At 46.5% G+C, this 14,036-nt stretch overlaps 1 protein-coding gene and 1 long non-coding RNA gene across 4 annotated transcripts in view; one reads left to right on the top strand and one right to left on the bottom strand.

Moving 5' to 3' along the window:
* LOC308581748 overlaps positions 1-4,499 on the bottom strand; it is an 81,808-nt gene extending 77,309 nt beyond the window's left edge. For both annotated transcript variants that reach the window (XR_014005242.1, XR_014005243.1), the window contains exon 1: positions 4,306-4,499. This is a non-coding gene — a long non-coding RNA (uncharacterized lncRNA). The remainder of the gene's footprint in view (positions 1-4,305) is intronic.
* Positions 1-14,036, top strand: part of ASB18 (ankyrin repeat and SOCS box containing 18) — a 38,700-nt gene that overhangs the window by 8,477 nt on the left and 16,187 nt on the right. Inside the window, exons 1-2 of one of the 2 annotated variants that reach the window (XM_081181248.1) lie at positions 3,339-3,660; positions 10,164-10,431. In XM_081181248.1, coding sequence (XP_081037374.1) covers positions 3,417-3,660; positions 10,164-10,431 — 512 coding nt within the window. In that variant the 5' untranslated portion in view covers positions 3,339-3,416. Of the gene's footprint in view, positions 1-3,338; positions 3,661-10,163; positions 10,432-14,036 lie in introns of those variants that run through there. The other variant, XM_081181249.1, reaches the window with a different exon arrangement.

The following is a 14,036-nucleotide window of genomic DNA, read 5'->3' as shown; positions in this document are numbered from 1 at the left end:
AAACCATAGCTTGAACTATACGGACCTTTGTTGGCAAGGTGATGTCTCTGCTTTTTAAGATGCTGTCTACGTTTGTCATTGCACACCTTTAAATCAGCTCTGAGATTGTCCCCAAGGAAGGAATGTGCATTAAATGTGCATGAATCACTCTCAGATGCCAAATCCACAGCAACTCATTAATTTCTCCAACAAGATGTAGGTTTGTGATAGCTTAGTCAGTGTCGCACGAGACTCTGAGGGCCACGAGTTCGAGCATCACATTGGGCAAAAGATTCAGCCTGTATTGCAGGGGGTTGGGATAGATGACCCTCATGGTCTCTTCCAACTCTACAGTTCTATGATTCAAAGATTAATGTGGTGGCCTGGGAATCTGATTCAGAAACTGAACCTGAGGAGTCCCAGCCTACACATGAGTCCCCGCCTCCAGGGCTGGCTGAGCCGGGGCAGGGCCTTGAATCTGAAGCTCCTGTGCCGGATCATCAGGAGCAGACACCAGATGTATCCACTCTGGCTCCGGAGGTGGTTGAGGACCCATTGCCTACAGGTGCGCCTCTCCCAGCCGTGTCAGGGGAAGGTGAGCCTCCCCCTGGGTCCAGTAACCCTCCAGCCTCTCCTGAGCTACAGAGGCTCAGGGCAGAGAGGCAGAGGGAACTGGATTCTCTCAGGAGGACTGCTCGCATTAAGGCCAGGAGAGGCAGGTCACCTGTGGGCTGGGACCGCCCTAGGCCTCAGAGGAGATAAAGGCCAGTCAGCCCGGTCCCAGGTTGCGGGAGCAACGTCGTTGGGAACCTGTTTCTGCCAGCACCCAGACCTGTTCTTCCGGAGTTCCCGACCACACCCGGCTTCTTGCTTTGGACCCCGCTTCGCCCTTGGTGGACAGTCTCCAGACCCTCGACTCAGGACCGGACTCTGACCACGCCTCTCGGTAACCCCTCCCCCCCCGCCCCCGGGTCCAGCACAATAAATTTTTCAAGTAAATTAAATAAGTGTCTTGTTGCACTCATGAAACAGAGGAGGGATAATCTAGTCTAAGTGCTTTTCATCTAAACTGGCTCGTCTGTATGAGTCCAGCAGACAGCGAAGAAGGCCACAAAGGTTGCCAACTTCCAGGCCAGCTTGCCACCATTTTTCCCACTTCCCAGTTATTTAACCATCATTTCCACACATTTCAGCCCAGACACTTCAGTCCTCTCTCTCTCTCTCTCTCTGCCTCATGCAGAGAGGTCATGAAGCACCATGGGGTGTGACTTGTGCAAAGCACCACTTGGATGAAGATGGCAAGAGATGAATTTGGGTTGCCATTTGCTTTTGCTCCAGCAGACCTTTTGGCTACAATGCAAAAGGGATTGCAGTATCAAAAAGAGGAAATAAGTATTTCAGCAATCTTAAATGTTCAGGTTTGTGTTTTGGGCAAACAGCAAATATCCCTAGGGATTGCATCCCAATAGGCACTAGAAAGCGGGTTGTGAGTGTTACAACTCTTAGCCACTAGTGGATAATCTCATTGCATGAGGAATCCTTCAGCTACAGGAGAACTTGCTAGAATTCTTCTGCCAAACAACAACTGGCCACTTCTCACTGAGCTAAAGCGAAAGAGCATTTAAGAGCATCCTTGTGAAGTAACATTCTAGTCTCACTTGTGAGATGTAAAGCTTCAAGGACCCGTACTTCATAACATTTCCTCCTGTAAATAAAAGGGACCAAGGTGAAAAATGAACTCCTGGGAAAAGAAGATGACTGGAAAGTAAGGGGGAAAGAGATTAAGGAAAAGGTAATGACCCCAAAGACTTGATAGGGAATTTAAGCTTTGAACGACAGAAAACTCTTCACCATTCAGATTGACAGAGCAGCTAATTCTTTCCTCTATAGTGAGCCAAGGAAGATGCAGACTATTATTATTTATTATTATTTATTAAATTTATATACCACCCTAACAGGAGGTCTCGGTGTGGTTCACAGAACAAAATTTTATCATTTTAGGCAGATTCTGGCCTAACCAATGTTAACTGTAAGCTTTGCAAACACATGCTAAAGGACAGTCATAATTGATGGCCGACAGCAATGTATGCTGAAACTTTATAGCATGCCACAATAAACACCTGACATGTTTTGAAAAGGGTATAATGAATCAATTAATTAATTAATATAAGGTTTTAAGTTGAAAACCTTCCTTATTGAAAAGTGTCCTATCTTTTCTAAGGATGCCCTATTCTGCTCTGCAACAAGCTAGGAATCAGCTTGCATTTGATACAAAAGACCATAGAAACAGTTGGGACCCGAATGTTTGAGATTCAATGCAGGAATCTCCTATATGGCTGATGACCGTCCAATCCCTGCTTTAAAACTTTCAAGGAAGGAGAGTCCATCACCTGCTTAGGGAGACCCCTGAATTATTTCTCTTATTTATTATGATAATTTCTAGATTTGCAGATGTACTGCTGTGGGGATGTGTTGAGGCATTTCTAATTACACACCCTATTGGCAAAAGTTAGCCCCTGGTGGTGATATCAGATACTTCTTGCATGTAAACAGCTTTGTTGCCGAACCCTAGGCACAGCCCTAGGCACAGACAGGAGTTAGGCATCTCCTGTTTCTGGCTTGTCCCCTGTGTGCCCTTCAGTCAGTGAGTTTAGGGACTGATCCTACTTCTAGAGTCAAATATTAGTCTAGTCACCACCAGCACCACTATTAACCTAGCTGAAAGCAATGGAAAAATTGTCATGAACCTTAAGCACAGATGGATTCTATTGCATTGGCTTCTAGTCCTTAGGAATTACAGTTTCTGCAGCATAAAAAAGGGCTAACAGATTCGAATTTGCTCAGTGAAAAATGCTATGACACTTTAATGCAATAAAGAAAGTCAATATTTTATGGCATTGTACATGACCGGGATATATATCCTAATCACAGAACTGTATTTCATGGTGATGGCATGGAAAGAAAACCTGGTGCTGAAAATCATGTGGATAAGCAGACGATAAAAGTTTGCAATGCAAGAGATCCCAAAGCATGCAAACCATTGCATGTCATCGGGACTAAAATAGGCTAACATCAATTATAGGGAAAAACCTCACTGTGGATGAGAATGTTTCCTTGCCAAGATCATGCTTGGAATTAAAATACCTCCATGAAGGAATTCCAGCACAAGCAGACTTGTGAATATTTGACCTTGTCAAGCTATATTTATTTCCACATGTAATCTCAGTAGTAAAGTGGCTGTTATTGTAGCCACCCACCCACCCACCCACGTGACTTTAATTGTATCAAGTAACAATTAGCACCAGATTTAAATACAAGCTATGTCAGAGCCCTAACTAGAATTTAATTGGGCAGCACAAACTGAGTCACACAAACAATAAGACCTCCGTAATCTGCACAACAAGGTTCTGGACTAAAATTAGCTGCAGATTAGCACAATGGAAGAGGTGCCAGGACCTGCTGTAGACAAGCTGCAGATCTTTGAACCAGGAGGATCCAGATGCAAGCTGAAGAGTCGCCATGCCCCTCTGGACAAATACTTTGAGGCTCTGGTCACAGGAAACCTCAAGAAGCTCAAAGCTCTGGTCGATCAGTATTACGAAGATGTCAATGTGGTCTTTGAGATCAGTAAAAATGAGCTGGAATGGCAGGTGAAAAAGAAAGCTGCTTATGGACTGTCAGGTACTCTAGATTTCAAGGACCACTTTCAAACTTAAACAGGTATTATTTACTAATCCAAATTAAGGCAAGTGGTGCTTTTTAAAAAGTGTTCTCTTATTTGTGGCTATCCAGTTGCTCCCAGAGTCTGTGTGCAGGGCTGGTTCCTTCCTCCCTCTGTCCCTCCCAGCAGCTCTTTCACGTGGGTCAGCAAGGGTCTTTGGCTAGTATCGTAGAGCACTGTCAGCAGTGAACAGGCTTGTAGGCTTGCTATCACCATATGTTTCTAGACCTGGACAGGTTAATGGAAACTGAGCAAGGTGGCAATGGTGATGTGCTAATCTGGTCTAAGGAGCAGGACTGACCCTCTTTGAAGAGGATCCAGATGTGTCCAGTATTGTTAGCATCATAGAAAGTCTCAGCAAGGAGTTCGGGGTTCTTGGGTTGGGATTCCCGCTGATGCCACAGACCAAGTGAAAGGGGTTGAGCAGCCCGCCACTTTCCTCCTCCTCAGGTTCGTGCTTACCTTCCAGTCAGCCAGCCGTGCTCCAAGGGAATCCTCCTTGGTCTGATCACCTCAGGCTCATCAGTGCTGTCTCCCAGGTGAGCCCCCCCCCCCCGCCGGCCACATTTCCTGTTCTCTCCCCAGCTCATTCATGGCTGCCATACCTTTCGAAGGTAGGGAGCACAACTCCCTCACCTGGCAATGGAGCCAGTGCTTCTCTCATATCACCTTGGGCAGTGTGTAGGACTTGCATCTCTGCAGTCATGCTGAGCAGCTCCTGCTGCACCCCCTCAGTCCTCGGCTGTCCTCCCAGGCCTCGGCTCCCATCTCTCCCCACATGCTGAAAGGAGAGATCTATGTGACACAGTCTGGTGCAAAAGCTCTGCAGCAGGACTGTTTCCCAGTATAGGCAGAGCTGCCACCCTTTTCCCCCCTCCTGCACATCTCCTCTTTTTACCCTTTCTGCCTGCTGTTCTGTGTGGGGTGCTCACAGGTAAAGGTGCTGCTGAATGTTCTCTGTGAACCTTGGTCATCCAGCATCCTTACTGCTGATCTCTCCCTGGCTGCCTTGTGTATAATGCAAGGAACAGAAAAGAATGAACCTTCTTGCCTCCTGCTAAGGCCATCTCTGACTTATGTTTGTTTGCTCAGTAGGTCAGGCAGAGTCTTCTTGGAGTCCCTGTATTTGCTTGAACAGCTGCAGAATCAGGTCTCCAGCTCTGCCATGTGATAGCAATGTAGAAAATATAAATATCCTGTTAGCCAGGCAGAATGAAATAGTGTTCCTAATTTATTTGATTGGCTGGCATGGTTTAGCAAGGAAAAACTTCTTGATAGATGGTGGGATTACCAAATATAGAAATCTCTACACAAAGCTTTCTATTTGGTCTGTTTGCGTATCATGATTCATCCTAGGGCTGAGCCAAAACAGGCAAATTCTTTCCTCCAAATTCTTGATCAGTATTGAAAGATATCCATCAGAAGTTTTCAGTTTTTAACGCTGACCCTAATTGGCAAGGATTGCCCACATAATTTATACAGGAAGCTTTGCCCTCACTCTAAATAGGCTTCACCTGCCCTTAGTGATATCAGAATATAGTTATATTGGTTCATTTGAGGAGGGGGAGTGGCTGTCATCCATAGTGAAAAGCCATGAAAGGGATAGAATTAAGGGGTTTAGAGGGAATAACAAAATAATTGCTTTAAAACTGAAAAGTAAACCTGTAGAACCAAAAATGAAAAAGGGGGGGAAACAGAAACGAGTAAGATTTGCACAAAAGATCTCTCCCTGCAATGGGAAAGGACCGCATTCTGTGCTAGCAACATTTTGACCAGGGCCCCAGGATAAACATTTTAGTGTTATCTCTTCAAAAGCAATGTAAGCCTTGTTAGCTCATTGTCTAGCGGTTGGGTGACCAGTATGTTGCACATGCTTGGACTTCAATAGGCTGCATATTTGCTTTAAGTGCAGTGGAGCAATTAGCACAAAGTCTTTTCAAAAGTTTCTCAGCAAAGTTTCTATAGCTTGTTACCGGCATAATATTGATTTGTTCCTTCATGACAAGAAGGCACCTCTGTGTGCCATGTGAAATCGAGGCCACTGATGTATATTCACTGGGGACTTCTTCTTTTTATTGTTGCTTGCTTTTTATACCCACCCTGACTCGTATTGGCTAACCCCCAGCCCCGCATGTTGTCGGAGGGGGGAGAGTGTAATGTGTCACTGTCATATCCAGCAAGAGCACTTGGCAGCATTTGCAGAACGAAGGAAAGTATTGAAATGGTTGACTGTGAGGTGCCAGTGATCCTTTTCAATAGCAAGACCATTTCCCTTGGCTGAAGTTTCCCCCAGTCCCTTTTCCACACGTTGTCAGGAGAACCAGGAGATATTGCTGTCTTTTTCAGTCAGGTACCTTCCAGTTGCGTAAGAGTTACATTTTCTGTGCTGCTTAAAAGGATTGCATGCTGATGTCCTGATGTCCTCTTCTCCCCACCCTCACCCTGAGCCCCCTTTTGCAGCCATTTTATGTCACCTGCTATATCTCCACAACAACCACGTGACAAAGGTTAGGCTGAGAGTTTGTGACTGATCCGAGTTAGGAAGTGAGCAAAAAGAATGAAAAGTGAGTTTAAAATATGCACATGCTTAAAATATTAAGGTTGCCAAAATGTCTTTTGTTTGTGCTTTGCTGAGAGCTGTGAAACTGCACACGCTCAGTGTATTTTTGTAGTCCATGAAAGCTTATGTAAAAATAAATTTGTTAGCCTTTAAGATACCTCGAGCTGTATTCCCTGGTACCATATTTGATGCATTCCTTTCGGGGGAAGTGGCTTCCTCTTTTGGCAAGTGTGCCAAGGCCTCCAGCCACAATTTTCTCTCTTTCCACAATCCCATCAATTTTGGCAAGAATGTCAAAATGAAAAACAGAACCAGGGCTAAGGTGGGTGGAGAGGTTGAAGTTTCTCTCCCTTGCCTGTGGCCAGATGAGCAGCCAAACTTCCACCCGGAGCCCCATTTTCTGATGAGCAGGGAGGGGGTTAACCCCCTACCTCAGCTATTCTGCACAGATTGGGAGGGGGCTGCATATGTATCTAGACCCATGGTTCCCAATTTGGAAGCTTGTTTAGACCAAGTTAATGGCCTTTTAGGCTTCCTCCACATGAATAGGAGCTCACTTTTTGAATAATAAGAATTACCACATTTTTCGCTCTATAAGACGCACCAGACCACAAGACGCACCTAGTTTTTGGAGGAGGAAAACAAGAAAAAAAATATATTCTGAATCTCAGAAGCCAGAACAACAAGAGGGATCGCTGTGCAGCGAAAGCAGCGATCCCTCTTGCTGTTCTGGCTTCTGGGATAGCTGCGCAGCCTGCATTCGCTCCATAAGACGCACACACATTCCCCCTTACTTTTTAGGAGGGAAAAAGTGAGTCTTATAGAGCAAAAAAATACGGTATATGTCACAGTGGGGAATCAGGATTTTAGAGATGCTTAGGTGAGGCATGGCCAAAAAAAGGTTGGGAACCACGGGTCTAGACTCACTTTGGGGATGAGGCTCCTGGCGGGTTGCCTAACAACGAAAGTGGCCCTCAAGCCCCAAGCTGTTTGCAACCCCTGGTCCAGCTGTAATGGGGTGAGTGAGGCCTTGTCAGCACAAAACATGTCTGCTCAGAGATCTGAACTGGCTGCTGATTTGCTACCAGGCCAAGTTCAAGGCTATTAGCACACAAAGCCCGTAGCAACTTGGGAGCAATTTACTTGCAATTTACCCCACATGTGTCCACCCAGCCGCTTGGATTGGTGGAATTGGCATTGCTGCTGGTGCCACATGATGCCCACTCCACATGTGTAAGAACTTGGTCGTTTAGTGTGGCAGGACTTGCACTTTGGAACTTCCTGCCTAGTGAGGTCAAGCAGGTAATTTCGTTGTCCCCAAAGGGGGCAATGACAATAAAGATATTCTTATTCTTATTCTTCTTGCTGTACTGTTTTTGGTGACTGCTAAAGACATTCCTCTCTAGACAAGCCTACCCAGATGCTTAGAAAGGTGAGATAATTTTAATCTATTTTAGTATTTTAACTTTTGTATGGTTTAAAGTAGGGTTGTATTTTTAAAATTGATTTTACTGTTTTCTCTCTTCTAACCCACTCTGAGGTTTTTTACAATTAAGCAGTGTATAAATTTTATGAAATAAAAAAATGTGTTTGAGTGCCTTCGAATGCCACATGATTCATCCACTGTTTGCATGTTTGTTTAATCATTTCAATACTGAGACATGACAGAAAGCTCATAGAAGGATTATTATTATTATTCAGACTTATTAATTGCTTGTTACCTGAAAGGTCTCCAATCCACTTGCATTTAAAAATGTTAAGCATACATAGATTATACCATTCAACATTCATATTGTTACATGCCACCCAAATCTGCATGGGCACTGCGAGAGTCCATGGGCTGCAGGCTCATCTTAACCCAGCCTCTGTGTTTCCTTTTGGGCAAATGAGGCACAGCAAAGACTGTAGGGTCCTTAGGATAAATGATTTATTTACACACACACACACACACACACACACACACACACACACACACCATAGCCTTGCACTCAAACAGACAGCAAGCAGCACACCCTGCCCCCTCTCCAGCTGAATCCTTCTTAACTCCAACCTGCTGCTTTAAACCCCCAGCTTTTATCCCCTGAGGGAGGGAGGAAGCCTTTTCCATGTGCCCTTTCCACACCTAGCCCCTTTGATGAACTTCCTAATTGTTTACCCCTCCTTCCAAGGAAACTTGCCAGAGTTAATTAGTGCCTAACTCATGTTGATTTCCTAGATTAAGGAGGGGGTCATAATTTGGGACGCTGACCTGACTTAATTAGCTTTCACTATGCCAATAGCATAGTGGACGCAGGTGGCGCTGTGGGTTAAACCACAGAGCCTAGGACTTGCCGATTAGGAGGTCAGCGGTTTGAATCCCCGCAATGGGGTGAGCTCCTGTTGTTCAGTCCCTGCTCCTGCCAACCTAGCAGTACGAAAGCATGTCAAAGTGCAACTAGATAAATAGGTACCGCTCCGGCAGGAAGGTAAACGGTGTTTCCATGCACTGCTCTGGTTCGCCAGAAGTGGCTTAATCATGCTGGCCACATACTGGGAGCAGCTGCCAAGACCATATAACACCGGTCTTCAAAGACCTACATTGGCTCCCAGTACGTTTCCGAGCACAATTCAAAGTGTTGGTGCTGACCTTTAAAGCCCTAAACGGCCTCAGTCCAGTATATCTGAAGGAGCGTCTCCACCCCCATCGTTCTGCCCGGACACTGAGGTCCAGCTCCGAGGGCCTTCTGGTGGTTCCCTCACTGAGAGAGGCCAAGTTACAGGGAACCAGGCAGAGGGCCTTCTCGGTAGTGGCGCCCGCCCTGTGGAACGCCCTCCCATCAGATGTCAAAGCGATAAACAACTACCTGACATTCAGAAGACATCTGAAGGCAGCACTGTTCAGGGAAGTTTTTAATATGTGACATTTTAGTGTATTTTTCATCTTTGTTGGAAGCCGCCCAGAGTGGCTGGGGAAACCCAGCCAGATGGGCGGGGTACAAATAATAAATTATTATTATTATTATTATGACCCAGAAGCTGTACGCCGGCTCCCTCGGCCAATAAAGCGAGATGAGCTCTGCAACCCCAGAGTCGGCCACAACTGGACCTAATGGTCAGGGGTCCCTTTACCTTTACCTTATGCCAATAGCAGAGGCTTTTCAGTGGGGCCACCCCACCTTTTGCTACACCCTAATACACACTTGGGTCTGCCTACAGTAGAGATGAGCCTGTCTATTCCCCAATTCTAACATCTCAGCAGTGGCGTAGCGTGGGGGGTGCCAGGGGGGCCAGCCGCACCGGGCGCAACATCTGGGGGGGCGCGCTCGCTGCCTCCGGAGTCGCCGAAGAGCCTCCGGCGCAGGCTGTAGCAGAGCCCCATGTCTCGTGGAACCGACGAGCTGTGCGCGCGTCCGGGCTGAAGGCGTCCGGCAGGCAGCAGCTCTCAGCCCCGCGCATCAGGGCCGCGGAGGACGCGCCAGGCAGCCCCTCCTCACAGCCCCGCCTCCGCTGCTGCTGCTGCAGCTGCTGGGCCATGTTGCATTTTCCTCGCCTCTCTGCTCCCCTCCTCCTCCGGGCAAGCGGCGTGGTTTGGGCGGCAGTGCCAGCGGCAACTCACCTCAGATCGGCAGGTATGGGGTTAGGGGGGGGCGCAAATTACTTGCCTTGCCCCGGGTGCGGGGGCGCAAATTACTTGCTTTGCCCCGGGTGCTGACAACTCACGCTACGCCGCTGCATCTCAGCCTTCATTCAGGGTGTCTTGCACCCACAGATTCATAACAATAACAGACATAAACACCTACAATCCCTGTACACCTAGAGACATGGAAAAACCCTCTGATCCCAAATCTCAGCCCCAAGCCCATCCTTGCTTTTCTGTTTCTCTTCTGTTTCTCTTCTCCCGCCCTCCATCCCTGTCTGCTCCAGGACTGTGGTCTCTGGAATACAAGAGGGATCTGACCAACCCACTCTGCATCTCGGCCATCCACGGACACACTGCCTGCCTTCGTCACCTGCTCTTCTGGCGAGCAGACCCAAACGCAGCTCCAGGAGGACGGAGCGCCCTGCATGAAGCCTGCCAGAGGGGCAACAGAGAATGCGCAGAGTTGCTACTGGAACACAAGGCTAATCCCAATCTTCTGAGTGACGATGGGCAAGCACCTTTGCACCTGTGCACCAGCCAGAACACCTTAGGGTAAGGAGCAAGATGTTTGGGCAAGATTCTAGTCCTTCCACAGATTCATTCTGACAACTTTAGGCCTCAGAATTAGATATAGGCATAAAACGTGTGTTTATTTCTTGGCTCCTTATTGTTTCACATTAGCAAAGTGGCATACAAGATTGAAACCATGAAATTCAATAAAAACAAAGATAAAAATCAGCGAGCAGAAAACAACACAATAAATAGTTTGAAGTACACACGTGAAAATACCTTCCTAAACAAAGATGTCTTGAGTAAGTGTTGGAAGCCTAGTATTATCGGCACTGATTTGACATGGAAAGGAAGAGACTCCAGGGGGCTGGCACTGCAACACTAAAGGCCCTGCTCCAAATTCTGCCACCAATAGGGACATGCCCATGATGAGGAAGCAGGGCATTTCTTAACATATAAAGTGCAGGGGAAATTCCCCACCCCACCCTGTCCTCTTGAATTCATTTGGCCCAGTAAACTCAAAACTCTCCTCAAAGTCTTTCCTTTTTATTGTGCTTGGACCTAGTTCACATTTGGGGAAAACAAAATGTGCCTGGGGCCATAGCCCCCAATCCTCCCCCCTGCTACACCACTGAAGAATGCAGAGCATCTTCAGTCAGTCCCGAGCTCTTCTTTTTATACCTATTTATCTACTTGCACTTTGACGTGCTTTCAGACTGCTAGGTTGGCAGGAGCAGGGACCGAGCAACGGGAGCTCACTCCGTCGCGGGGATTCGAACCGCCGACCTTCTGATCGGCAAGTCCTAGGCTCTGTGGTTTAACCCACAGCACCACCCATGTCCCGTGTGAGGGGGAGGGCGTGCTATTTTACACCCAGGGCTGCTCCCCCTTAGCCCTCCCACACTATGCCACTGAGGGGGGGGATATTTCCCCCCCATAGTTCTGGAAATTTATGGGGTCCTTTGCCAGCCCCTTTAACTGAAGAAGGAAGCACGTGAGCAGGGCAAATAATTTATGAAGTACCACAACCCTCACACTGAGTCTTGGCAGCTGTCACCTCTCATTTTATTCATTTACTTTATTTCATTAAATTTGTACACTACTTGATTGTAACAAAAACCGTCAAGGCAGTTAACAAAAAGATAAAACCATAAAATCAGGAAAAAAATACATTACATTGAAACATACAAGAAGTTAAAATAATAAAACATTAAAATTCACAACAACATTTCTAAGCCATTGTGTGTAGGGCCATAGCTTCTGGCATGGTGCAGAAACGTCTGGCAGAAATGTTACAACTCTCACCACACTCAATGCAAACTGAAAGAATTGTGTCCCCACATAATCTTATAGTAGATGACACATGAGCAAGCATGACAGCACAGATAGTTAATGCACAGCTAAACATAGCTCTGAATGGGATTGGCACAGCCTATTGTGATCCCGGCCGGCTGTTGTCCACTTTCTTTGAATCCAAGACAGAAGAAAACAGCCTGCTCCAAAGAGTTAGGCTGAGCAGAATTTTTTAAAAAAATAAATAAATTCAGAGTTCTGGCCATTTAAAATTAGATTTTAAATGCCTTTTAATTGCAATAATTTATCATTAGAATACATGATTTGTGGCTGTTATGAGTTGTGGGTAGAGGGGTAGGCTGTACCCTTCTTATTCCTGGGTCTAGTAAGGGTTAAAATCTAAGCCACGATTCAGCTTCCTGGACTAGCCAGGCTAGCTTCTGGGGTGAGGTAATGGCCTAAGTAGGAGTCATTAAGGTAACAAAGGAAGTGTCCCATCCCTCAACTCGCTGGTAGTTACAGATAGGTAGCCGTGTTGGTCTGCCATAGTCAAAATAAAAAAATTCCTTCCAGTAGCACCTTAAAGACCAACTAAGTTAGTTCTTGGTATGAGCTTTCGTGTGCATGCACACTTCTTCAGATACACTGAAACAGAAGTTGCCAGATCCTTCTACATAGTGAGAAGGTGGGGAGGGGTATTACTCAGAAGGGTGGTGGGAATGGGAGATTGACAGATAGCTGAGATGAGCCTGTTGACGACTCTTAACGACTGTAATAGGTCTTACAGGAAAAGGCAAGGGGTCTCGCTGGTAGTTAGAAAGACAGAGTTGAGAGTTGATTGTTGTGAGCCAGGAGTTGGAAGGTGGGCAGCTGAGAAACAGAGCTATGCCTGATTTCTGCTGCAATCCAAGGCTGGGGCTATGGGAGAAGCAAGTCCTTCTTGCATAGCTGCCAACTTTTCCCTTGTCTTGCGAGGAATCCTATTCGGAATACGGGAGTTTCCCTTAAAAAAGGGAAACGTTGACAGCTATGCCTTCTTGGGGTGTCAATGCTGACTCAGGTTGCATATATGTGTAAATAAACCATATACCCCTCATTCCAAAGGAAACACAAACCCTGGGTAGGAACCTGGAACCTCTGGAATCTCACGCTGCTCATGGGCAGCAGGCGAATTTATTTTAAAATGTGTGTGCTTATTTAAACTGAAGATTTAAAATTCCCTTTAGCTTGATTTTTAAGTGTCCTTTTGAGTTCACCAACCCCTCCAGTGACAATGCTTTAAAAAAAAAAAAGCCCAGTCTGTGGGAGAACATAGGATGCCATGTTAAGTGTGTTCCTCCCCTTTCACCAGCTTGCCCCACCCACTTCCCTGACCCATTTAGGCGGCTCTGCTGGCGTATCTTTGCTGGTGGAATAGCTCTGCTGGCATGATTCCCTCTACCTGTGAGCTGAGGGAATTCTGTCCGTGCATTTGCCATGCTTCGTGATGTTTCTCATGTTGTGTCGATGTATCATAAATTTCTCAAGCCTCTCAGTCGGTATTGCTCCAGTAAAGGCTTGCACCCTCAAACAGGCTAAATATTTCCTAGTAAGTGTTGTAGGATTTGTGATATTAATGCATGAAAATTGCTTAGAAGTGGTATGCCGTGTATGTATGTATGTATGTATGTATGTATGTATGTATGTAAAGGTACCCCTGACCTTTAGGTCCAGTCGCGGATGACTCTGGGGTTGCTGCGCTCATCTCGCTCTATAGGCCAAGGGAGCCGACGTTCGTCCGCAGACAGTTTCCGGGTCATGTGAACAGCATGACTAAGCCGCTTCTGGCGAACCAGAGCAGCGCATGGAAATGCTGTTTACCTTCCCACTGGAGCGGTACCTATTTATCTACTTGCACTTTGACGTGCTTTCGAACTGTTAGGTTGGCAGGAGCAGGGACCGAGCAACGGGAGCTCACCCCGTCGCGGGGATTCGAACCACCGACTTTCTGATCGGCAAGTTCTAGGCTATGTGGTTTAGACCACAGCGCCACCTGCGACCCTTGTATGTATGTATGTATGTATAAATAAATAAATGAAAAGCTCGCAGTTAAATGCACCATTAACTACCAGTAGGTATTATGACTGGTTGAAATTTTCCTTCTTCTGAGTGAAGTCAAGTAACCTACCACAGTGCAACCAGAGATGTTTGCTTTGTTATGCTGCTGCAGGACTCCCATGTACCCCATACAACAGCACTAGCGCAAAAGAGAGCCAGTGTGGTGTAGTGGTTAAGAGCGGTGGACTCATAATCTGGTGAATCGGGTTCGCTTCCCCACTTCTCCACATGCAGCTGCTGGGTGACCTTGGGCTAGT

The sequence above is a fragment of the Podarcis bocagei genome (assembly GCF_964188305.1).
Source record: "Podarcis bocagei genome assembly, chromosome: 1".
Lineage (NCBI taxonomy): Eukaryota > Metazoa > Chordata > Lepidosauria > Squamata > Lacertidae > Podarcis > Podarcis bocagei.
This window is presented reverse-complemented; position numbering and strand designations above follow the sequence as displayed.